This window comes from Scardinius erythrophthalmus, assembly GCF_964197995.2.
Source record: "Scardinius erythrophthalmus genome assembly, chromosome: 25".
Classification (NCBI taxonomy): domain Eukaryota; kingdom Metazoa; phylum Chordata; class Actinopteri; order Cypriniformes; family Leuciscidae; genus Scardinius; species Scardinius erythrophthalmus.
Window position 1 is genome coordinate 18,111,481 of NC_138245.1, and position 27,675 is coordinate 18,139,155.

At 38.1% G+C, this 27,675-nt stretch overlaps 2 protein-coding genes across 6 annotated transcripts in view; one reads left to right on the forward strand and one right to left on the reverse strand.

Moving 5' to 3' along the window:
* The window catches only part of nampt2 (nicotinamide phosphoribosyltransferase 2), a 33,990-nt gene extending 15,686 nt beyond the window's left edge, over window positions 1-18,304 (reverse strand). The window contains exons 1-4 of the mRNA XM_081357846.1: window positions 18,051-18,304; window positions 9,353-9,488; window positions 3,380-3,483; window positions 3,101-3,229 (exon numbers count right to left, since the gene is read on the reverse strand). Coding sequence (XP_081213972.1) covers window positions 3,101-3,229; window positions 3,380-3,483; window positions 9,353-9,488; window positions 18,051-18,110 — 429 coding nt within the window. The 5' untranslated portion in view covers window positions 18,111-18,304. The remainder of the gene's footprint in view (window positions 1-3,100; window positions 3,230-3,379; window positions 3,484-9,352; window positions 9,489-18,050) is intronic.
* A 2,703-nt stretch (window positions 18,305-21,007) lies between these two features.
* cadpsa (Ca2+-dependent activator protein for secretion a) overlaps window positions 21,008-27,675 on the forward strand; it is a gene marked incomplete at its 5' end in the record, with an annotated part of 132,796 nt that continues 126,128 nt past the window's right edge. For all 5 annotated transcript variants that reach the window (XM_081357538.1, XM_081357537.1, XM_081357536.1 and 2 more), the window contains one exon: window positions 21,008-21,343. In XM_081357538.1, the coding sequence (XP_081213664.1) occupies window positions 21,008-21,343 (336 nt within the window). The remainder of the gene's footprint in view (window positions 21,344-27,675) is intronic.

Sequence of the window (27,675 nt, forward strand, 5' to 3'; positions counted from 1 at the left end):
ACATAAACTGTACTCATTGAAAAGCTGACAGAACGCCAATAGGGCTTGTTCAAGTAAAGACAAATCGTCCTAACTGGCAAGATCTAGGTGTACCAATCAGCTTAGACTTTCAAGACACCTTCAATAAAAGTAAAACATTTTATCAGGCTCTTTTATCCAAAGCAACTTACACAGCAACCAGGGATAAAGTGCCTAGCTCAAGGACGTCTACTGTACATTACATTCAATTCACAGACAGTTTAATCTAAAGTGACTTAAAAATGAGGGACATCACTGAAGGACAGCAATACTGCAAAGTCAATATTCAAGGTTATATTAAGTAAAAGTGAAGAAAGGTAAAAGAGAAATTGATAACACTTTATTTCCATAGTCCACTTTAGATATTTTACTAACTATAAGTAACTATCAATCATTAGAGTATTAGTAGACTGTCTGCTTAAAGGAGAACTCCAGTCAATTTTAACATTGAGCTCATCTTTTTTTGTAAATTTGGAGTGCTGTCAATACAGAGAACAACGACTAAAATCGGTGTTGCCTACACCGTGTTATCCTCTTTTTAAAATTTGCACCCTGTTGACTTCAATGGGGCAAGTTTTAAACCAGCTTTTAGCCTCTTAACATCCTTGATGTGTCATTACAAGTGCACAGCTAATGTGAGTGATTCCTTCAGAGTGATCACGGTGAATCTGACTGCAGTAGATGTGAAAGATATTAATAAAAGTGATGTTAATTCAGCCAGCACTCATACCTGTATTTACATCCTGTTTTCGGTCGAAGTCCACAGTAGTCGATTGTCGAGTTCACGCGCGTGATCATAGGTACTAAACCTATGCGCGTGAACTCGACAATCGACTACTGTGGACTTCAAAGTGATGAGCTCAACAAAAGCTCAATGTTAAAATTGACCGGAGTTCTCCTTTAATATCTGCTAACACTTTATTGTGTTGGTCCCTAACAGACATTATACGGACTAAAAGTAACTTTGCAACTACATGTCAACATACTCTACTAACCCAAACCCTAACCCTACCAGTCTCCTAATACTGTAATGAGAGTTAGTTGACATGTAGTTGCAAATTAATGAGAATGAAAAAATTAAATGAAACATTTTAAAAATTAAATTAAATGTATTTGATATTGATTGCAGGTAGATTAAGGGAATTGTTTGTGGAAGAGTTGTGTCTTCAACTGTTTCTTGAAGTGAGCAGAGAGAGTGAAGGATCTGGAAAGGAACTTTTTATTTATTGTGATGGAACCATCATGGACCATAATAAAAAATACTGTATCACATATGCTGCGTCCGAAATCAAATACGCCCCTACTATATAGCATACAGTAAGCCAACGGAGTAGTATGTCCAAATACATAGTTGTATTTCAAACTGTAGGAGAAAAACACCCAGATGACCGAATATAGTGCTTATAATAAGTGCTCATTTGATGAACTATTTACTATCCCATGAGCCCACGGGAGAGGATTTATGAATGACGCTGACGCTGGTAGGTCATGTGACAGAAGCAACATGGCGGATACAGTACGAGATAATTTCATTCATACTACCCATATTCATACTATATAGAACATACTTTTACAACGGTCACAAATTCAAATGTGAACTCAGACAATATGCGATTTCGGACGCACCGACAGTGTTCCTGTACCTCAAACAGTAGAGGATGGTGCTTTCAACGCCAAAGTGATGGGTTTAATTCCCAGAGAATGCATGAACCAATAATATATGGATAAACCGTTTGGGTAAAAGCATATGCCAAATGCAAGAATAAATATAAATATCCAACCTTCATAGCTTCATCCTATATTAGAGAAATTAACTGTGTGAAATAATGTTCATCATGGACTGTAGGTATGCATCTTCAGACCTGGTAGCGAACAATATGTGTCTTCATAATGATAATAGAAACAGCAGTTGCGTGAGTCTGCAGGCCCGTTCAGAACCTAATGAACTCATGCCCTCACTGCCCCCACCAGCCTGTCCAAACTTCCCTCGCATGCTGGAAATCAAAGCCTGTTGTCATCCTGAACAACAGTATGGCAGAATCATCCAATATGAAGTAAAATGCCACACCAACAGGTTGATGGACTATGCTGACAGTGAGACATTCATGGGGGATTTGTGTTGCAGTTAAGATTGTTGTTTTAACTTGTATAGTGCCTCAAACATACAAACATGAAAATATGTAAGGATCATGTGACACAGTTACTTCCTTGAGGGGATCCTTTACTAACAGCCTTAAGAAAGTGCCCAAAGTTTGAAACGACACTTCGAATGGCATCTTCTTCTCGCAATGTTTTGACAAGGTTGATTAAATGTTCGTTTTTTGCCCTTAGATTACATTACTAATTAAAAGGTATTTGAGAAAGATGTTTTTAATGCTCAACAAGGCAGCATTTATTAGATCAAAAATACAGTAAAACAGTATATTATTGTGAAATATTACAGTTTAAAATAACTGTTTTCTATTATAATATATATATTTAGAATGTCATTTATTCCTGTGATGGTAAAGCTGAATTTTCAGTAGCTATTCCTCCAGTGTCACATGATCCTTCAATAAAAAATTTCTTACCATTATCAATGTTGACATTTTTTTCCCTGCTTAATATTTTTATGGAAACTGTGATATTTTTTTCAGGGATTCTACATCATTTATTTGATATATATTTAAAATACACACACACACACACACACACACACACACACACACACACACACACACATATATATATATATATATATATATATATATATATATATATATATATATATATATATATATATATATATATATATATAAAATATATATTTTTTTTATGTAAAAGTCTTTACTGTCACTATTGATCTATTTAATACGACCTTGCAGAATAAAAGTATTGATTTAAAAGTATAGATTTTTGAGAATATATATATATATATATATATATATATATATATATATATATATATATATATATATATATATATATATAAATAATGACTTTTAACTTGTATACTTTTTGACTTTACCTTATCTGCATTGGCTACCTTATAATATTAAAAACGATTTAAAAAGAAATAAAGATGAAAGAAGACAAGTAATACCTCAATAAAATTAGTGAGCCAGAAGAAATCTGGATCCGTGTTCTCCACGGTGAAAAGAACATTCCCTCTGGGAACGATCTTTCCCTCGGGAACCGCTTTGATACGGATTGGAAGGCGGCCATCATATTTCTGACAACACAATTAGGAACAGGAAGAAGGCAGGTGGTCGTTATCTCCATGTGCATTCATCTCCGGAACAAAGTAAGCAGACTTCAAAGTCTTGTAATGGTGAAATATCTAAAAAGAAACTTTGACTTTTATATAAACTTCTGTTTGTACCTCTAAAACTTTTCTCCATCCCTCTTCATCGAACACTGACTGTTTAAAGTGCATCTGATAAAAGACTTTCGCCTCCTGAATCTTTTCCTCCGTGACAACTGGACCTGCAAGATATTTAGACAAATACATGAGTTCAGAGATTCTAGGATGAGCACACATGAAAAATAGAATTGTTTTGCATTTTAAGTATCAGTGTATGAAGCAAAAAAAGCTATCAAGAGGCACTTTCTATGTACTGTAGTTGATAGAAAGTTTACAAGAGCCATGACTTCTTCCAAGGAGAATGCAATAAAGGGCAATACCAGAATAATTTTAAATAAATATTCATTGTACAAAGAGTGAATACAAATAGTGTGTCCCTGAAAAAAAAATTAAATCAATGGAGACAAACAAAATAAAACACTGCTGTTCACACATTCTGTCCACGGTTGTAGTTTGAAACACACACCATAAAACAAACACTTTCTGGCTTGAAATACTGAAATGGGAAGCTCAAGGGGAATTAGCCTTATGTAACTGTAACGCTTGTTTGATGACAATGTAATCTGCTTATTTTTACTTACTCTAACGGGGCTGGCCTGTTCATGGCCACTTTTATCAAAAATGAAATGGGTAAAAGAGTCAAAATGGCCAAAAAAATACACTTTGAATGTAAAAAGATTTTTTTTCAAATATGTCCTTTCATGCAGTGTGTAATAAAGCTGTTTGTGAATGTAAAAGGTCTGCAAAGTTTTAAAAATCAAACTCAAAGTGCACGACAAAAAAAGTTATTGTATCCTAAAAGAAATAATCGATACTGAACTGCCAAAACGAATCGTCAGCAATTCCAGTCTCACTTCCTTGCATTAGTTAGGGGCCTTAAGCACATAAATAGGTAATTTCGCGCAAATTCATCTAAAAGCGCCAAATTTGGCACAGATGTAGCTCAGGTCATACCGAAATGATTTAGCTAGGGCGCCGGAGCCAGTGACCCTCGGGGCCAAGATGGCGGCCAAATCCAATATGGCCGCCGCCCGAAAAGGGTTCCGGCTTTAACTTTTGAACCACATGAGTTACAAATACAAACTTGATATATTTTTCAGCTTAATTGATCATGAGAAACACATAGGAATGTTTATTTTTATGACCCAGTATATCTGGACCCCTTAATCCTCCAATTCCAATATGGCCGCTGTCCAAAAAAGCAGTTTGGGCTGTAGTATGGGGCCTTACACACCATTGTTCGCGCAAATTCATCTACAAGCACCAAATTTGGCACAGATGTAGCTGAGGGGATACTGAAATGATTTAGCCAGGGCGCCCGAGCCAATGGTCCCTGAGACCAAGATGGCGGCCAAATCCAATATGGCCGCCGCCTGAAAGGGTTTCGGCTATAGCTTTTGAGCCAGATGAGATACAAATACAAACTTGATGTCTATTTTACCTTCTTTGACCAAGGGAAACCCATAGGAATACTTACATTTATGATTGGGTATATCAGGACCCCCCAAATTCCCTAAATTCAATATGGCCGCTGTCCGAAAAATGGTTTTGGCTACAAATTTTGAACCAAATGCGCTACAAATGAGGATGTGGTGTCTATTTTATGTTTATTGACCACAGGAAGTCCATTGGCATATTTATATTTATGCTTGTGTAAGTCTGGAACCTGTATTTTTTCAAGACTGTGGTTGAAAATCCTTTTTTTTTACCACAACTTTGAAGGTTATTCTCAATGTTGATTCATTTCCTTATAAAAGTGAAATGGTTTTCAGTTTACCACAGGTGAATACATTTCAAAGTGTAATCATATAAGAAAGAATAAGACACAATTATTATTGCAAGGCAATATTTATATTATATCAAATTGTTAAAATAATAATATAGTCAATTTTTCCAAAACTCTTAAAGGTTTGCTTAGCATAACAAAAAAACAGCAATAACATAAAAAACAACAGTGAATTCTCATGGTCTCTCACATGAATTATCATTATCACTCACAATCACCGGATCTCTTATTGTCTTCACCATCATTGTTTGTACAAGCACCCTCACATGCACATATAGAAGTGCAACGAACTCCAGCTTTACAGCACTTACAGTGCCCTCTACATGCTGTCTTGCAGCCACAGTGGAGGAGAATGGTGCAGGCTTTACTGGCGTCTCCGAGATTAGTCCAGTAAGGTTCCCAAGTCTTGCTCGTAGAGTCCCGATACCATCCCCAGTCAAGTCAAGTCAAGTCAAGTCATCTTCATTTATATAGCGCTTTTAACAATGTAGATTTGTTCAAAGCAGCTTCACAGAGATAAGCGTATAATTTAAGGTAACAGAGATTGTTTTGGATTTATAGCAGAGTTAAGTTATTTTCCATCTAAAGTTATTTTTTATTGATTTGCTTCCGTCGCAACGATCATTTGTTATTAAATTAGGGGCCGCTAAGACGACACCATTCCCTCTACACAGACTTTAAACGCGAACCTGTGAGAAACGCTGATGGCGTTCATATGCGCATTTAGAATGGGTTCTATAGTTATGTGCATTAGAATATACGCAGGTTTGGAATTCCCTACAAGCCAAGCCTAAACAAAGTACTTGTCTTTCCTTATAAATTTTGATAAAGAATTTAATTTTATTTTGTTGCTTTGGGGTAGGAACGCGAAACGAATTTTCCCGACAACGCCTTATCTGTATAGTGGTAGTGGGATCCTCCATAGGGAGAATGCATCCCCATGCATTGAACTCTGGGATATCTTGCTGGACAGCGGTTGCCTGATTCCAGTAGAAGCTGGCCTGCAGCAGTGCTCTTTTGATGTGCTGAATCAATGCAGCTTGGGTGGGTGGCAGGTTCTCGAGAGACTTGGTACCATTCAAGAAAAGGTGATGTCTAGCTTCATCTACACGGCTGGAACCACAGCTCTTGCTGTACATGATGACGACCATACGCTCCAGTCTTTGGACATGGACGTCATTGTTGATCTGTTCAGGCTCTAAGGTGAGGGTAACCATAGATTCTGTGAGATCTGGTGTTGCCTCCCAAGCTGCCCATGCACTCTTTTTCCCATGGCACAGGAAGGCTGAGGTTGTGTCACAGCCTGTTAAAGCGTGGAAGAGTGGTAAGGCTAGTGACTTCTGGGGACCAAGATCCTTGCTGATTTCATGAGCAGGAATGTCCATATAGTTTTTTCCACCTGCAAAGCCGATCCAGAGCTCTGTGAGGCCGAGTGTGTTGAAGAAGCGGATGGCAAGGATGACAACATCGCTGTCGACAGTCCAGACAAATGCCTTTTTATGGCCATTGGCCCCAGCATGTGCAAGATGCAGGATTATTCTTGCATCTGCTTCTGGATGATTACAAGGCTGAAGGGCAGACATGTCATACCCTGGTCTGTTGGAGAGTACAGCATCTTTCTTGGTGGAAAGGAGGAGTTTACCTGACATGCCATGCTTGGTTATCTCTTCACTGATATATCCAAATAGTTAGATATATAACAATATATCCAGTATATATATAATAGATATATCCAGTTACGTTTTGGAATTGGAGTTCTCCCATCTACTTTAGTTCTTGATCCGGTTCCTCTGCGTTGGTGAGTTTGTGTTTTGAGGTTCTCCTCTGGATATGTATCAAACACAATATCCAATCACGTGACAGATTCATAGCTCATGTGTGACCTCACAAACCCAGCAATATTGGTGTTAACGTAGTCATGGAATGTTTTTTCAGTAGTTGGCCGGACCATTTGGACCATGAGCTATGAATCTGTCACATGAGCCCATCATGTACAGCAAGAGCTGTGGTTCCAGCCATGTAGATGAAGCTAGACATCACCTTTTCTCGAATGGTACCAAGTCTCTCGAGAACCTGCCACCCACCCAAGCTGCATTGATTTAGCACATCAAAAGAGCACTGCTGCAGGCCAGCTTCTACTGGAATCAGGCAACCGCTATCCAGCAAGATATCCCAGAGTTTAATGCATGGGGATGGTTTCGGGACTCTACGAGCAAGACTTGGGAACCTTACTGGACTAATCTCGGAGATGCCAGTAAAGCCTGCACCATTCTCCTCCACTGTGGCTGCAAGACAGCATGTAGAGGGCACTGTAAGTGCTGTAAAGCCAGAGTTCGTTGCACTTCTATATGTGCAAGTGAGGGTGCTTGTACAAACAATGATGGTGAAGACAATGAGAGATCCGGTGATTGTGAGTGATAATGATAATTCATGTGAGAGACCATGAGAATTCACTGTTGTTTTTTATGTTATTGCTGTTTTTTTGTTATGCTAAGCAAACCTTTAAGAGTTTTGGAAAAATTGACTATATTATTATTTTAACAATTTAACATAATATAAATATTGCCTTGCAATTTATAATTGTCTTATTCTTTCTTATATGATTACACTTTGAAATGTATTCACCTGTGGTACACTGAAAACCATTTCACTTTTATAAGGAAATGAATCAACATTGAGAATAACCTTCAAAGTTGTGGTAAAAAAAAGGATTTTCAACCACAGTTTTGAAAAGAATACAGGTTCCAGACTTACACAAGCATAAATATAAATATGCCAATGGACTTCCTGTGGTCAATAACCATAAAATAGACACCACATCCTCATTTGTAGCGCATTTGGTTAAAAATTTGTAGCCAAAATCGTTTTTCTGACAGCGGCCATATTGAATTTAGGGAATTTGGGGGGTCCTGATATACCCAATCATAAATGTAAGTATTCCTATGGGTTTCCCTTGGTCAAAGAAGGTAAAATAGACATCAAGTTTGTATTTGTATCTCATCTGGCTCAAAAGCTATAGCCGAAACCCTTTCAGGCGGCGGCCATATTGGATTTGGCCGCCATCTTGGTCTCAGGGACCATTGGCTCGGGCGCCCTGGCTAAATCAATTCAGTATCCCCTCAGCTACATCTGTGCCAAATTTGGTGCTTGTAGATGAATTTGTGAGAATAATGGTGTGTAAGGCCCCATACTACAGCCCAAACTGCTTTTTTGGACAGCGGCCATATTGGAATTGGAGGATCGAGGGGTCCAGATATACTGGGTCATAAATATAAACATTCCTATGTGTTTCTCATGATCAATTAAGCTGAAAAACATATCAAGTTTGTATTTGTAACTCATGTGGTTCAAAAGTTAAAGCCGGAACCCTTTTCGGGCGGCGGCCATATTGGATTTGGCCGCCATCTTGGCCCCGAGGGTCACTGGCTCCGGCGCCCTAGCTAAATCATTTCGGTATGACCTGAGCTACATCTGTGCCAAATTTGGCGCTTTTAGATGAATTTGCGCGAAAATGTGCTTAAGGCCCCCAACTACATACCGATGTAACAAAGTTGCATATTTCTAGCCTATGGGTTTCATTGGGTGTGTGTGTGTGTGTGTGTGTGTGTGTGTTTTTTGCCTCAGATGCATGTAAACCTATTGTAAAAGACCTCCAAAACAAAAATAGGAACATTTAAAATAGCAAAATAGGGGCAATTTAAACCACATAGGGATGATGACAGAATTTTCTCACCCTTATGTCATTTAAAACCTGTACGTCTTTCTTTCTTCAGTGGAACAATGGAGAAGATATTTTGAAAAAATGTCTGTGCTTTCATTGTACGGACAAAAACAGCTTAAACATTCTTCAAAATATCTTCTTTTGTGTGCCACAAAAGAAAAACAAAAGTCAGTTTTGTAATGAAATGAGAGTGAATGCATGGTTCACAATTTTCATATTGGGGCAAATGATCCCTTTTAACCTTACATTTATAAACTCTTGCAGCTTGTTTTGACTGCATGACTGTCCTTTATAACTGTCCTTGAATGTGAGCCATTACTGGTTTTGGGACAAGTTTTCCATTACCCGATCAGGTGAGTGACTTTACGTGATAAAACACTTTGTTCATGCCAATAGATGAACAAACTCAAGAACAAACAGTATGTCCAAGTGAGCCAACAAAAGTGTTGTGGTCACTGCAGGAGTTACGCAATGATGAAATTACCTGCTAGGTATTTCTTCAGGAGATACTGGAGGCCAAAAAACACCACCTCGCTGAACTGCGCCCCCTTTTTGTGTCGACACTCGAAATAGGAGTACACCTTACTGACATTGGGAGGGTATTGCTTGTAGTGGGTAATCTGAAAAGAAGAGAGGAACTTTGAAGATTAGAATTGTTTACACACTCACAAAATCACCAGTACTCATTAATTATTCACTACTGTTTAAATGCTTGGGGTTGGTAAGATTTTTTTAAAATGTTTTTGAAAGAAATCTCTTATGCTCATCAAGGATGCATTTATTTGATTAAAAAAAAAAACAGTAAAACAGCAATATTGTGAAATATTATTACAATTTAAAATATCCATTACAGTCTTCAGTGCCACAGGATCCTTCAGAAATTAATCTAATATGCTGATTTGCTGCACAAGAAACATTTATTGTTATTACCAGTGTTGAAAACAAATTTAATATTTTTATAGAACTTGTGATTTATTTCTAGCCTAGAAATCTAGACGCACCCTAGCGACAGCAAAATGTATTTCGCAGCCAGGGTAGTCTAGACACTCTCAATAAACCTTCTCGCTGCAAAAACCCAGATTGTGTCAGGCCAATCACGTTGTGTATAGAGTAGGCGGGGGCGGGCTTAACATACACGACAGAGTTGCGACGGTTACCTGGCTGCTGCTACTTGAAAACAAAGAATAACGGCTGCTGATGGAGAACAACGGTCTTTCGAATCGGCTTTGGCCGCGACTCTGGAGGACTTGGAGTTAAGTTTTTCTTTGAGAAAAGAGCAAAGAACGGCACTTAAGTCATTCTTAAAAAAAGGAAGATGTCTGCCTGCAGAGCCGGAGGCTGCATTTTCAGGACCCCACTTTTAGGACCGCATTTCTAGGACCCTAGGTTTTAAGTGACAGCGCCACCTACCGAATTAGAGGACCAGCGAAGATGGATGACAATCAGAGTGTGAGTATCAAATGCGAATAAATTTTACAATTGCGATGCATTTAATTGGAAAGTTAACGTAGCAAACGTGATGGTGATTTGCTAAAAAAATAGTCTTGAATGCATAGCCATAGTATTTAGCCTCTAATGCTTGAAAATGAATTGTTAGCACGTTCATTTAACGGAACTGTTGCGTGATAAGCCTGTGTTGACTTATTGACAGCACAATAAAACTGTAGCATGTTCGTTCTGAAAGCTTGTTAATTACTCCTTGTTCTTCCATTTTAATTCAGTTAAAATAATCTTAATGTTTTCACTGTCACGTGCTCACAGTCAGCCTGTTTAACGTTACCCACAATACAAGTTATGTGTAGTATGCGTCTACATGCGTCTCATCATTTTGACATGGTTTTATAATGTGTGCTTTAAATATTATATACATGTAAATGTGTATATATATATATATATATATATATATATATATATATATATGGTCAGAAAAAAAGTCGTGTCAATGTTATTTCTATTCAGATTTCTCAATTGAGATGGGCTTTATTGACATGAGTGTTTCTAGAACCTTTGTTCCCACAACATCAAAACCTTTTTTTTTTTTCAAATCTTTGAACAGTATGCAATAATAGTATTATGAACATTAATTGATATGTGTGCACTGTTTGGTAACTAAGAAAAAAAAATAAAGTGTAGAACATGTTCAACTAAATGTTCCTTATTTAATTCACTTCTCTTTCTCTCTCTCTCTCTCTTAGGAGTCAGTGATGATGTTGTCCATGAAGTTCTGTTTGTGGTCCACATCATGAACAAATTTGTTTTTGTGTGTGTTCAAGTTCAGTTATTATATATTATTTTGTAAAATATTTTGTGTGTGCAAGTTCAGTTATTATATATTATTTTGTGAAATATTTTGTGTGTGCAAGTTCAGTTGTTATATATTATTTTGTAAAATATTTAGTGTGTTCAAGTTAAGGTGTGATATATACTATTTTGTAAAATATACACAATCTACCCCCAGAGTCATTGTCTTCCCTCTATACTTGAAAATGTGGTCGATCTAGTGACTGAAAAGACTATAACATGATTCCTTGTTTATTTTACTTGAGTTATTATATTATGCTAGACCCAATAATTTCTCAACATTCCTAGGAACCAGGTTTAATTGCAATAAATAAAGTAGTATTTGGGTGTAATAAAACTGTAAAACTCTAATGTAGTTGAAACTGGGTGGGTGGAAATACTGCCTGGCACAACTAGGGTCCTGGAAATGCGTTCCTGAGACTGCGGTTCTCCGAGTCGGTAGGTGGCGCTGTCACAAAAACCTAGGGTCCTAGAAATGCGGTCCTAGAATTGGGGTCCTGAAAATGCAGCCTCCGGCTCTGCAGGCAGATAATATTGGTTTTGCCGGCCAGATAGTAGTACCCCAGAGTGCAGTCTGGACAATGGGGCGGGGCGACACTTTTAGGCGGGGTGACACGTGTCGCTCCGCCCACACCCGATTTTATTGGCTTATAATACCGCAATCTTATTGGTGTAGACGATTCAGGTCTGAGCATGCGCATTCCTTTAAGTGCGATTTTATGAATGATTTGGCCGTATTAAATAAATATGAAATGCTAACTTTAATCGTAGGCTATATCTTGTCGGTTTACCCTGGTAATTTTAGTTAAGATCTATTGGCTAATGTTTTATTGTACTTAAGAAACAGAATGGATGAAGTTATTGTTTAAAAACGAACGCAGGCCTACTTCAGGGAGATGTTTTACAAACTCGGGATTTTACGCAAAGGATGATAATTCACTGTAAGAATGTAAAAGCAGCTGATTTTAATTTTTAAAGCACGACCGTTTTTTGTTGTTATTTTTTTAACGAGATGTTGTCCAATGCGTGCATTATTTGGTAGGCTACAACAAAGTGCAAATCAAATGTTTAATGACAAACTCACGTTTCTTTGTTAATAAAATGAGGGCATGTTGGTCCTGTAAATCCCTATATGTTATAGTTTTAAAGATTCATGTTTTCTATAAGTGTCAACCGTAGGCTACTTCGACTATCTGTTAAGGCGGGCGTACACGGTGCGAGTTCGGACCAGGATCGGACACTCGGGAGGTCGTGAGATATTGCACACGTTGCGAGTCAGTTTAACTGATAATCGCGTCAATGCAGCTGGTACACGGCACGACTGTCCTGCACGAATTTTATCAGCAATCACGTGAGCTTTCGCGCTAAACACAGAGACCGTCAATATTGCATGCAGGCAAAGCTTCAGATAGAAAAAATGACAGAAATGTGTGTGCAAATGATTTGTTGTAAAGCAGAGAACAGTAGCCATTCAACATAAAAACTAGAGAGAGAGAGAATTATTATTTTTATTTTATTATTTTTATTTAATATTATTATTATTATGTTCTGTAGTACAATGTTCAAAATAATTTTCTATGCTGTGTTGATGCTTTGGCAATACAATTGTATTTTTGTCATGCCAATAAAGCTTTATTGAATTGAACAGAATTGAATTGAGAGAAGTGTGTGTGTGTGTGTGTGTGTGTGTATGAGAGTGTGAGAGAGGGAGAGAGACAGTGTATGCGCACGCTGTATGGTTGCTGCCACTGAGGTATAGCCCCACGTGGTTGTGTATAATTTGGAAATAGGGGACAGCTGGTGAAAATCGGGCCGACTCCCCGAATTTTTTAAACATGTTTAAAGATGATCGGAAGGTCGGGGAGGTGCTTGCTCGGCTCGGCTCGTAATTCCTCTCACACGCTGCGAGCCGCGACCATGCGAGCATCACCGATTCCACTCGATTTCTCCCGAGTGAAAAAAATCATCTGCGAGCTCGTAAAAACAGCAAAAATCGCACCGTGTACGCCCGCCTTTACTGTGACATCAGGCCATTGGGTTTTGTGCGTTGGCTAAAGGCGGGCATACACTGTGCGATGTCTGTGCGATTTCAGCAAGGAACCTACTCACACTGAACGAGTATATCGCATGCGATGTAAAGCCAAAGCTTAGGATTTATGTGCTCACACTGTACGGTCCGAACGTCGAGCTGCGACTTGACTATATGCGCGAATCAGCGGGATAAATCCTCGTGCCGGGTTGCGCCTATGGACGATATCAGCCTATCCAGAGATATTGTCAAAACAAGCATCAGCTATCAATATCAAGAAGATTTAGCATTTCCAATTTATATATTAAATTATTAGTAGACTAGTATTATTGTATTATTATTATTATTAGGGAAGGCTACTTTTATTATTAAAGTGATAGGCTATTATAATTAAATTGCCACGCAACAATTTCATAGCGCATCACCGCCTAACCAACGCGCTGTGAGGATAATAAAATATTACATAGAAGCTTACTTCTCCTCATTGAAAATTGTCTAAAACATTTAGGTCGATTACAATGAATTATATACATATAATTAATTATTAACAGTCTATGTCTGACCACTGCAATAATTCATCAATGAAAATTAAAAACAGCTTTATTTCAAAAACATGTTTTAACAATAAAAGAGGCAAAGTGTACATCGCAGGTGGCTTGGAAGAAGTGGGTAATAGTTAATCAATTTTGCAACACGAACTGGAGGTAAGCAACAGTAATTTGTAGCTTTGAACTACAGAACTTAAATAGGCCTATCTCCCTTTTCTTTTTCTTTTTTTTTTTTTTTGTTTGTTGTTGCTGCAGATGAAACTGTTTTCGCGCAGGCGCAGTGAGGGAAAAAACACTGAGTTTAGGGCAATCGGTTCGTAGCTCTGCTTCAACTGTGCGATATAGTCACGAGGAGCGACCAAAATTTCTAACATGCCAGAAATTCATCCGACCATCCGATTGCCGGTCGTGAGAGGTTAATCGCCTCTCGTTTCCCCCTGTACACTGCACGAACACTGCACGACAAACGACGCACGACAAAGCTGAAAATCGGCCCGACCCGAAAAAGAGTCGCACGAGTCAGAATTCGGCTCAAAATCGGACGAAAATCGCACAGTGTATGCCCGCCTTAATAGAATTAAAACCGTGTAGGCCTAGTGCTGAAATGTGAAAATAAATAAATAAATATGTATTTACTAAAACAGATTTATTATATCGATCTGGGCTTGTATAGTATTTGGTAGGCTAGCCTATTATTGTCTTATTTTTCACTGTGGTTTTGCTTTAAAATAAAATAAAACACACTTTCGGATTTATCCTTTTGTTTTACTGAAATACAGTGAATTATCATCATTTGTGTAAAATCCCAAGTTTGTATTCACTGATCCTAATGGAAAAACGAAAAACGCATTTACGAATGATTTGAAATTCCGGAGCCCTGCATGACATGCGGAAAAATATTGTCTATTAGCCTATAGAAATTATCTCTCCTTTGAAATCCTATATGCCAGTAATTTCATGCTGTCATGATCATTGCTCACTAAAAGTGGCACTGATCTGCAGGGTAAATTAATAAATATAGGCTATTTAGGCTAAATCTCAAACAGTAATTTATCAGCAACATATTTCGTGATATTGCCTAGCCCTAAAGCTGCTCAATATTAGCCTAAAGCTTACAATATTGTTTTTTTTGTAAAGCTGTTTGAGACGATGTGAATTGAGCGCTATACGAATACATTTTGACAGTACTTTATCTAACTTGATTCGTAAATTCAGCAAAATATTATCCAATTGATCATTAGGCTACTGAAATAGGAAATCCCCATGGTTATCATCACTTAATATTTCTGTAGTATGGCCAAACAGCGTCGTAGATCATTCATAAACTCCTACCATTGACTCGTACATAAAGGAATGCGCATGCTCATGCCTCAAGCGTCTACGCCAATTAGATTGCTGTATTATAAGCCAATAAAATCAGGTGTGGGCGGAGCGACACGTGTCGCCCCGCCTAAAAGTGTCGCCCCGCCCCATCGTCCAGACTGCACTCTGGGGTTACTCGCCAGATATGGCAAAATTTGAATCTATCAACTAAGCTCCGCTGTTGGGAAAACGCTCTGGTTGGTTGAAGCGCTGTCCTATTGCGTGCAGAGGGAATTTGAAAGACAGCCGTTTATCCCGCCCCTCGGATTGAGCCGTGACTATGGTGAGTTTCCAGACCTATATATAACAATATATAGATAATGCAGAGTCATACGGATATTTGCAAAAGAGATCATGTCTTTATTTTATATATAGCTTAGCGGTAGGCTAAGTCATGTTATTATAGGCTACAGTCCGTTTTCCAAATACAAACACGTATTCCATCGGCAACAACAGGCTTCTATTATTTCCTATAATGTAAATGTCATACCTGATTAAGCTATAAACTGCAAACGCTTATTTGGCCACAATTGTTATTATTATGTTAAAAGAAACGTTAAAGTATCACACAGACATACCTTTGCTATTACCACGGACATAAACTGATGGTTATTTATTTGCACGTTATGTATGTTTAATCCAGCTGTAGACGTTAGGAGACTGGGCGCAATCAATTTTCGGCGGACCATCACTTTTCGGCACGACACCGTGACTGTGGTGAGTTTCCAGACCTAACATCTTGATGTAGGTCTAGCTTGCCAGGCTAATTTATTTCAGGATTCTTTGATGAATAAAAAAAGTTCAAGGTTTATTTGTCACTTTTGAGTAATCTAATGTCCACTTGCTGTATAAAAGTACATTTACTTTAAAACAAAAAACTCAAACCTTTGAACGGTAGCGTGCTTCAATATAACATTGAAAACTCTAGGCCTATTACATCTGAAATGCACACCTGCATCACTTCCACAGTCTTGTGAATCTGTTAACTTCAATCTGTGAGCATGGATCTCTCTGCATTTCATCAAAGTCTTGTTTACTGTACACTGTCACGCTACAGCTGGGATGGGTTGAAACAGTGTCTTGATTTATAGCAAAAACCTGCCATTATATCCTGGACGCAAAATTAAAACTTAAAAAGCTGCTGGCCTTCAGTGCCCTGCGGCATTGTATGCATAAAACACGTGGCTAGTACTTTCTTGATCCCCATAATGGAATTTGGGGATTGTACAATACAAACTGGGTATTGGGTGTTCCACTTCTAACTAAATCTGTTGAGCTTCCAATGAAATTCTGAGTGGACCTGAACATCAGCCCAAACCTGACTAATCAAGTTCAGCTGAATGGATTGCGCCACTTGAGGAATGTTGAGTGCGTGACATGAAAATGGGTGGGTATCAAACTCATTCAACAATTAATTATGCTACTTTAAAATAAAAAAAATATATACATTTTATTATCGTTGGGTGAGATTTAAACATGGATCCAGATGGGATTTGCAGCTGTCTATCAAGTGAAAGGTTAAAGACTAGATGTGAAGCACAAAGAAGATTACACAGCCTAAGCCATTCAGCATTGGCGATGCTGGAGAATTACAGATATGGAAATTCTAAATCTAAAACTGCCGTAAAGACCTTTAAAACCTGGCTAAGGACACCTCCCAAGATGGAGTCTTGTGATTAATAAACACCTCCCAAGATGCTTTCAGCATTATGTAATACAGCATGTATATATTTACTTTTTTCTATACAGTACTTTTACTTTTGATAACTTTAAATATAATCAGTAAAATGTTACAATAAGGTCTTATTTGTTAACATTAGTTAATGCATTAACTAAAATGAACTAATAATTAGCAATATATTCGTACAGCATTTATTAACCTTTGACAATATTAGTTAATAAAAATGTTCATGTTAGTTCATAGTGCATTAACTCTAACATACATCATACATGATCTTAAAAATGTATTAGTAAATGTTGAGATTAACATAAATGCTGTGGAAGTATTTTCCTTGTTAGTTCACGTTAACCAATGCAATCTTGTTGCAAAGTGTTACCATATAATCTAAAAAAATAATAATAATAAATTAAACAACTAAACCTCATAGTCTAATCCAACCACATAGTAATGTGCATTAACCCATTTAATCCTACATAAAATACATACAAATTTCCTTTCGAGTTTGAAGGACCTACTGAACGTTGTTGATGAATTATAGTTATCAACTATAAATTAAAGTTCTGAGTGTATTGTTTTTATGTCAACTTTTTGCATCGCTCATGTAAATAGCCTCGTGACCAGTTTAATAGCCACATGACCATGTTTAATTTCACTTTGTCCCTTGTTGTAAGTCTGCGTGGAATGTCCAGATAAGGAATCATGCAACTTAAGACATGTCATAATACAAAATATACAACTACCATATTTGATATCAACTAGCATGATTTGACAGGCTACTTTTACTATAACAAACATTTTGATAAACTACTAGTATTATACCACATAATAAGACACTTCAAGAAAAATAGCGTGATTACATTTTTAACTGTGTTTTAAAAAATGAGTTTCGATTCTTCGACTGCTGCGTGACGTCACCCGCTGTGGCCTTTGGCTAAGCTTAAGCAGCACGAGGTCATTGCGCATAAGCCCCGCCCCCTGCGCTCCGCGTTCAATGAGTGGGGCATTTAAAACGAACCTGAGCTAACACCAACACCCTTCAACAAAACAAGAAGAAATATCCAGATTTTTACACATCTGTTGGTTAATCTGAACCATGTTTTCATTTAAACTTAACAGATTCACAAGGTCAAAGTTGGTTGTTTTATCCGCACATATATGTGACGGCTACAGCAGCACAAAGATCCACTGTCAGAATGGGCTAAGTACTGTCACGCGCCTTTGTGTTTCTGTTGTCGAACGACGGAAGCCAGGTGATTCTTACCTTATAAGAGTCCGTCGCAAGTAGAAAATTGAAATCCTGAGCTGCCATCATCGAGGACATAGTAAAAGCGAAACGATGTAGCTTCGCTCCCGTATGTATACAGTCCGAGCCGTGTGACACTGGTCTCAATAACCTTCTTTTCAATACCTTTCGGGTTGGCCAAGAGCAAAATGTAGTGAAATACGATCACCTCGGTATCTTGTATAAGTGAGGGCTCGCACGTATAGGTCGCATAGTCCAGTATCAAACACAACGGGGTGGAAAAGGGGCGGAGTCAAAATAGACGTATGAAAGCTACGCTGGCTCGCGCTCGGTGATGTAACAGTGGGCGGGGTCATAACATCAGAAAGCGGAAAACGCCCCTTGCTCTCTGAAACTTGAAAAGCTTTTGTTGCCTGTTGCGTTCAAAGACCAAAGTTTCGCTTTCTTGGAAAGGGTAATTATTGAACGTAGCACTTTCAGTTTTGCTATCGCTGCTGAAATAAAACAAAACCTAAACTTAAACCAACATAAGCATATGCATGATGTTTTATCTTGGTCTTCCTTTAGAGAGGTGTTTGGCATTTTGTAATTGGGCACATCATGGGGAGGTATCAAACTCTCATAAAACTGAATGAAGCTATTATAAAATAATAGTTAAAATGACATTGTATGTATAGCCTACATAATATTGTTAGGTGAGATTTCATCATGGATCCAGGTGGGATTTGCTTATGTGAAAGGTCAAAGACTAATGTGACCAACAGGGTCAGCTTTTATGTAATGATCAAACGACTTTTTTTTTTTTTTTTTTTTTTTTTTAAAATGTAATCAACATGAATTGTTGGCAGTATTGAACTGGCTAATCTGCATCTGGAAAACTGCCATATCTAATCTCTTTTCATATCACGAAAGCTTTTAAAAACAAGCCCACCTTTATTGGAAACAGTTTTAAAAACAATAGTGATTAGCATTCAGAAAGATGCAATTAAGCTGAGAGACACTCATAGAATTTGTTGATATTCAGTACAGAACCCTAGATCAAATAAAATATTATAAATATTTTAATCATCTAAAGTTCAGGAATGACGTCAATTTTTTAAGGCCAACCCAATGCTCGGAAATGGGTTTTATTTGTGAGTAATATAAAGTATGTAGTTAACATTACCACAATGCATTAGTCATATCTCCAGCAAACCTCCTTTTAAGCTGCTGTGATTTAAAAAAAACTATATGGTGCACACAAGTTGCCACTAGTGCTACAATGGTTGAATAAATAATCAAGCAGATAAACACATCATTGTGGTAGTTGTAGTCTTGATTTAGCAGCTAGCTTTAAAATACACTGCTGAGTTATGTAGCTATGTAACTTGTTAACCTCTAACTTTAATTTACGCTATTCTTAAATAAAAAAATGCTATTCTAAAAACACTGACATTTTAATTTTGAGATGAGATGAGATTATTATGAGATGATTTTTCATAAATAAAAAGTTTTTATTCTGTTTTTTTTCTGAATTAATGAGTTAATTATCAGAATTATGAGATAATTAAGTCATTAAATCAGAAAAACAGCAATTTTTTTAAAATAAAAAAATTATCTCATAATTCTGAGATAATTAACTCGTTAATTCAGAAAAACAGAATAAAAACTTTTTATTTATGAAAAATTATCTCATAATTCTGAGATAATTAACTCGTTAATTCAGAAAAACAGAGCAAAAACTTTTTTTTTCATGAAAGATTATCTCATAATTCTGAGATAATTAACTCATTAATTCAGAAAAACAGAGTAGATTTTTTTTTTCTCAAGTGAATGCAATACGCTTCCGTAGGCCATGAGAATGCTATGTATTTTGTAAAATGTTTTCAACAGCTTTTTAGCACCAGATTTACCGGATTGAGTCATCTTTTACTTAGACAACTGAACAGATGTTTAGAAGTTTAGGTTATTTTAAATGGCAAGTAGCCTAGGCATACTGAAAATCAAAATCTGTAAAAACTTTACTTTCATTTTTACAACACAAAGTTCCACACACTTGCGGTCTTGTAGAACATGGGCCAAGTAGCAGAAATATGTCATGTTAAGTAGTGTTCAAGTTCAATAGACTAATGGGACAGGCAGTGACTCCCAAAATATAATAACATAAAGACAATCCAGAAATTACTGTTTCATTTAAAGTTAAATTGACGGACACAAAGATGTTACTATTAGCCCAATGACATTTTATGGTGTTACAGCTGGTTTTCATTATCAAAAATGTTGAATAATTTAACCATTGTTTTCAAAACTAGTAAAACACACACACGCGCACGCGCGCACACACACACATCACAGCTGGATTAAGTAAAACCAAAAATAAGTCGTGGATTAATTCCTAAACTTAGCACTCCAATAGTAGAAAAACAAACAGAAAGTTGATTTTGTCTAATTTTAGGACCTGCTAACGGTCAATTACATGCGGTGAATTTCGTGAGCGAGAGAAACAGCGATAGCGGCTGTCGCGGAAATCACGTCAATGACCCCCTCCCCCTCCCGCTTCAGTTCAGAACCACGGTCAGCTCTCGGCGCGCGCCGCTCTCATTGTCAGTACATTGTCAGTAGGCAACCGTTCGCTACTAAATTGAAAGACTGCCGGAGGAAAGCAGAAAAACAGCAGCCGCGAATCGTTTTACGACCCTCCCCGTGTTATCTTCCATTAAACCCGTTATGGTAAACGGAGAGTTAAACGAAGAAAACACGTAAGCAGCAACAATTTAATTCGGTGGAAGACTACTGGCTGTTGGAGCAGCTTTTTCACTCGCGCTGAGGGTAAGTGACACTTTTCCCGTCGCGTTTGGATTGTAGACTGTGGACAATGAAGCGTCTTCCGCACTTTTTCGTCCTCTGAAGCGAGTTACAGAGGGGTTTTGTTACTAAAAAAAGACGCCGCTTGATATCTCTCTTTTGATTTCAGGGAAGCAAGAACTTACGTTGAAATGTTGGACCCATCATCCAGCGAGGAGGAGGCGGAGGAGGTTGTGGAAGAAGAGTGCAAAGTGGTGGCGGCGCCCAAGGCTGGTGGTCCTCGGGTGTCTCCAAGCAGGACCAGCGAAAGCTCCGGTGGGTTGCAGCCAAGCCGAAGCACCAATGCCCGTCCAACGAGCCCGTGCCCCTCAGTTGCGATCGATAAGGAAAAGGATGATTTGGAAAAGATGCAAAGGGAGGAAGAGGAGAGAAAGAAGAGGCTCCAGCTTTACGTCTTTGTGATGCGCTGTATTGCTTATCCGTTCAACGCGAAGCAGCCGACCGACATGGCGAGACGACAGCAAAAGGTAAGAGGGCAAAGGCGCATGCAACAGATTGCTGTTGAAATGAAGAATTGGTGAGCAGCACTGTTCTAGTACAAAGCAATATATAGCCTATAAGAGAGATGATTGATTCAGCCCGATGTTAAATCAACATAAAAATGCATCAGGATATTAATTTATTCCTGTTTTCCAACGCATTATTCTTTTTTTCCCCTATGTTGTCTAACTAAAAAATATCATGTAAAAGATATCAGCATTTACCTCAATGTCTGGAGCTTTGTCGGATCTTCTCTGATACGTATGATACCAAAAATTGCACAAAAATTGCAGGGTCCCTCACATGAGGATGATAACATTTGGGGGTCCTTGGCATCTAAAAGTTTGAAAACCTCTGCCTTAAGGTACATTAGGTTAGATAACAATACAAAGACAGTACAAAGTTGTACCTATAGAGGAAATGTCCCTGTGGGAAAGTGTTGTGCAAGGGACAGTTTTTACCATGCCACCTGACATGAGCACTTGCAGAGACCCCATTTTCAATACAAATCAGGATGTCAGAATCAAAAAAAAAAAAATGACTGTGTATGTGCAACACTCTGTAGGCTGTAAATTCAAGCAGACAGACTGAGAGAGATGTTCACAAAAAGCTCTGAAAGTTTCCCACAGAAACAAGTAGCCGTGACTTCTAGTGTGCACTACCATGTTTTCCAATACAACATATTGCCAGACGTTTCCAATCACTCAAAGTCATGTTCTTCTGACTACTTTTTTCGCACATCTGTTGACTGAGTTTGCAACATGTTAAAGAGAAAAGGGGATACAGCTTACACTGTATATGTTTTTGAAGTGAAACTGGTGTAGATGAAATGGTAGCGGCGATCGTGACGTGTTAGTTGGCCAAAGCAGATTACTACTCAGAAAACCTTTTAGTGGGACAGTATCACACTGATACATTCTTGTATATTGCGCTTTGGGAAAACAGTCCAAAGCATCCAAGATATATGCTTTGTTCCTTGGAATGCTTGTTTTATGTGTTTGCTGACTAAGGATATAAAGATGCATAAATCTACACTCTAAAAAATGCTGGGTTGTTTTAAGCCAATGTTGGGTCAAATATGGACTAACCCAACGTTGGGGTAAAAATGCAAGTTAAAAATGGACAAATTGCATTGGTTACATTAAAAATGTAACCCAACAGCTGCGTTCGTCCATTTTAAATTGCATTTTTAACCCAACATTGAATTAGTCCATATTTGACCCAACATTGGGTTAAAACAACCCAGCATTTTTTAGAGTGTAGATGGTTTTTGGAAGTTCAGGGCAATGACAAGTTGGCTTTGTGAACATAATGAATATCACAAACATGTCAATGGTCTGTTGACAACATAGAAACCTTAAAACTCCATAGAAGCATTTACGATGATAGAAAACGCAATTTATTTGATGCAACATTGCTTTCAGGGGTTTCTATCAACAAGGGTAAATATATCCCTTGTGAAAATAGCAATACCATTAGGCATTTCCTCAGGTCCTATGAGAAAAAGTACACGATTGTTATTCAGGATTGATGAAATCTTTTTTACTCGTTGTCTCTTCATGACAGTGTATAGAGTTGCATTTAAAACATTCTTATATAAGATTAGTTCATTTAAAGCTTTTTAATCTGGAAAACTAGCCGTGCCACATTAGTACAATGTTTGAGATCAAGACTTGGTGTTTGAGACATTTCTCCTGGCTTCGAATCAAAGGCAGAGCTCTGACAGAATGAAGTTGTCTTTTATGTCAGGACCTTGAATAATTTATGAGTGTTCATCATATCCATGAGTGCCTTATTCAGAAACGTTTATCATAGTTTGGAGAGGTTATAATTGGGACATGTATATTTGAGTGCCAATACATTATGTATTGTTTGAATTTCAGATCCGCCTCATTTTAAGTCTCACTGTGAGTTCCATTTCATTCAATCAGAGGTCAAAAACAAGTCTGTCTGTCTTATTTGGTTGTCGCCAGGGGCTTGTTTGCTTGCTGCTATTGTCTTCAGAGCCAGTGCCTTGGGACAATAAAAAGAGTCTCTGTGGGAAGTTATTCTCCAGCCGCTGATGTGTCCTCACAGATAAGACTCATGTGAGACAAAACATCAAGAACCAGCAGGTTGCCCTGGATATACAATTTTGTTTTTGTAACACTGTATATTGCTTTGTCATTATAGTTCATTATAGTTCTACTTAGTCTTAGTCAAGAATGAATTCAGAATTAATGGATTTAATTCATAATTAATCATCTCAAGATTTGGTTTTCTCAATAGATGGTGCTCTGATCAGTCTTATTGTATATGGTGTGATGGTTTTCCTTTGAGAGTAGATGGGCATTCAATAAAAATCAGAGATAATAGTCTACACTAATCTATAGTCAGCCATCTTCAGCTAGAGATCTGCCATGGCCACACTAAGAAACCTATTATATTTCTTTAATATTTATCTAAAGGTGCAATCACATTTACCATTGTTTTGCCTGAAAGTTTGCTAATGTGACCGGACCTTAACATTTTACCAGACCCGTTTATTAACCCTGGCTCACTGGAAAAACGAGCCTGTTGTGACATTTCTGCAAAATTATATCATGTTGTTTCTTGCATTATTCACCACACTTTGTATGTGAAATGTCCAGTGTGTGGCTAAAAAGCAAGCTCAATTTTATCTGAAACAGATGAACGTGACTCTGGCAACGTTTTATTATGTTGCTTGTTGTACGTATTGTGGCAGTTCGGAAATGAAATGTCCGGTGAGATATATTTTCGCTAAAAGGGTAATGCTTTATCACTTTTGAAAATAACGCACCTAACCTTAACACTAAACCTATCCAACGAAATGCTTTGCTGAAGCAAGCATGCCATTTTAGCTTGCATCTTCAAGTGTTATTTTATCATGACTTGTGTTTTACAGGATGTGAATCAATCTATAGCCTAATCGTAATCATAATGTTTGTGAAAAAATGAATAAGTTAAGTTGGTGTTTTACTGCTGCTAATGTCCATTTCAGCTGTGTATATGTAGAGGTACTTTTTTGGATTTCGCAAAAATGAGTGGAGGTATATTTTTTTAAACGAGCCTATTGGTTTATATGTTAGATATGATGGAAATTTTTCATTATACTCCAAGCAATATTGCTAATTCATGCTGGTTAATATTTATATTTTAGTGGGTGAATGAGTTAACTAGTCAGGCGAGGACGTAAATGCAACCAATTTATGATCTCAACGCTCAGAGACAGATTATTAATCCCACATCATCTTCTAGCATTTTTGCTAAACATTAGTGAACATCTTTTACATTTTATAAGTCCACTGATTTTTACTAGCATTAGTACTGTGCATGGTTGTTGTTGTTGTTGTCATTAAGTTCTGTGGAAATATCAAATTAACATTTAGTGTTTGTTTACCCCCCATCTTTAATTATGATGCAGTGACATGCTAATTCACAAGTCTTGCAATTTCTATTCACGCAGGACTTACTCATGCCGGCAAATAAACGTGGAAACTCCTCACGGTGCTTTTTTGCTGTCTGCTTCAAAAATGGTAGTTCAGTCAGTTTATTAGTCATGATGACAAGGTGCATGCTGTCACATACTTAATGATCAGTAGGACCATGTCAGACATCTTACACTGCTGTCGCACACTGTCTCCGGCACACACACCCACACACTGAATGGAGAGCCTAATTAAGAAGGCTATTAACAATATCTCCTAAAATGTCTTCTCTCTCTCTCTTCCTTTCTTTCTCATTCTCACTCTCTCACACACACTAAAAGATCCAACACAACAGACCAACAAACAACGGTTGACAGATCAACACAAATACACACACATTTAGATACAAACGAGCAGGTATAACAGAAAGACTGTTCAGGGAAGGTAGTTACAGTGAGCACACATGCACATCTAAAGCCAAGTCAATTACGACACTAATGAGTTTTGCATAAAATAAAACAACAAAAAAGCCACAAATAGAGTCATTAATTAGGGCAGAGCGAAACAACATGAGCTAGTGCAATATGTAGAGATCTTATTAACCTCAATGCCAGATATGCTGACCAACAACATATGTTGTGGTATCTGTGTTTAGCTGTGGTATTACCTTAGTATTACTAGAGATATTACACTGAACAAAATTATAAAAGCAACACTTTTGTTTTTGCCCCCCATTTTTCATGAGCTGAACTCAAAGATCTAAGACTTTTTCTATGTACACAAAAGGCCTATTTCTCTCAAATATTGTTCACAAATTAGTGTTAGTGAGCACTTCTCCTTTGCCTAGATAATCCATCCACCTCACAGGTGTGGCATATCAAGATGCTGATTAGACAGCATGATTATTGCACAGGTGTGCCTTAGGCTGGCCACAATGAAAGGCCACTCTAAAATGTGCAGTTTTACTGTATTAGGAGGGTCCGGAAACCAATTTCAGTATCTGGTGTGACGACCATTTGCCTCACGCAGTGCAACACATCTCCTTCGCATAGAGTTGATCAGGTTGTTGATTGTTGCCTGTGGAATGTTGGTCCTCTCCTCTTCAATGGCTGTGCGAAGTTGCTGGATATTGGCAGGACCTGGAACACGCTATCGTATACGCCGATCCAGAGCATCCCAAACTTGCTCAATGGGTGACATGTCCGGTGAGTATGCTGGCCATGCAAGAACTGGGATGTTTTCAGCTTCCAGGAATTGTGTACAGATCCTTGCAACATGGGGCCGTGCATTATCATGCTCCAACATGAGGTGATGATCGTGGATGAATGGCACAACAATGGGCCTCAGGATCTCGTCACGGTATCTCTGTGCATTCAAAATGCCATCAATAAAATGCACCTGTGTTCGTTGTCCATAACATACGCCTGTCCACACCATAACCCCACCACCACCATGGGCCACTCGATCCACAACGTTGACATCAGCAAACCGCTCACCCACACGACACCATACATGCTGTCTGCCATCTTACCTGTACAGAGAAAACCGGGATTCTTCCATGTAGAGAACACCTCTCCAAAGTGCCAGACGCCAATCGAATGTGAGTATTTGCCCACTGAAGTCGGTTACGTCGACAAACTGCAGTCAGTTCGAGACCCCGATGAGGACGACGAGCATGCAGATGAGCTTCCTTGAGACGGTTTCTGACAGTTTGTGCAGAAATTCTTTGATTATGCAAACCGATTGTTGCAGCAGTCCGTGTGGCTGGTCTCAGATGATCTTGGAGGTGAAGATGCTGGATGTGGAGGTCCTGGGCTGGTGTAGTTACACGCGGTCTGCGGTTGTGAGGCCGGTTGGATGTACTGCCAAATTCTCTGAAAAGCCTAATGAACATTTAATTCACGAGCAACAGCTCTGGTGGACATTCCTGCAGTCAGCATGCCAATTGCACGCTCCCTCAAAACTTGCGACATCTGTGGCATTGTGCTGTGGCATTGTGCTGTGTGATAAAACGCCACATTTAAGAGTGGCCTTTCATTGTGGCCAGCCTAAGGCACACCTTTTCAATAATCATGCTGTCTAATCAGCATCTTGATATGCCGCATCTGTGAGGTGGATGGATTATCTCGGCAAAGGAGAAATGCTCACTAACACAGATTTAGACAGATATGTGAACAATATTTGAGAGAAATAGGCCTTTTGTGTACATAGAAAAAGTCTTAGAACTTTGAGTTCAGCTCATGAAAAATGGGGGCAAAAACAAACGGGTTGTGTTTATAATTTTGTTCGGCGTATAAGAAGAATATTATATATTCACATACTATATATGTCTATGCATATGAATGGGGGACATTGTAATGATGGTGCCTTTAGTCTCTACCTTAGTTGAAATATTCAATCAGCTTTTTAAGTGGCCGCTCACACTATTTTTAATAGAGGGATTTTTTAAAAAGAGCTATAAGCCATGAACAAAATCAACCAGCTATGAGGGGAATCACAACATTAAGAACAGCATGTGAAAATAAGACAAAACGACAAATTTACAAGACAATGTGTTTGAATGAGGAAAAGAACTACAATCACACAAAGCATTGTGAATGACATAATCAAATAAAAAGTAATGGAGAGAAATACAATTTATTTAAAGATATTGATTATGGATATAGAGACAATATATTTTACATTGACTGGCTGACTGACTGACAGACAGACAGACAGACAGACAGACAGACAGACAGACTCCTTACATCATTTTCCGGGCTTCATGGGAGTGGGTGGTAGCTGAGAACTCTTTTGCCACAATTTGCTTGCCACAATTCTCTGGTGGGTGGAAATATTTCTGCAGAATCATGGGTGGGTAATGTAGTTTTTTCACAATTCTGCTGTTAAAC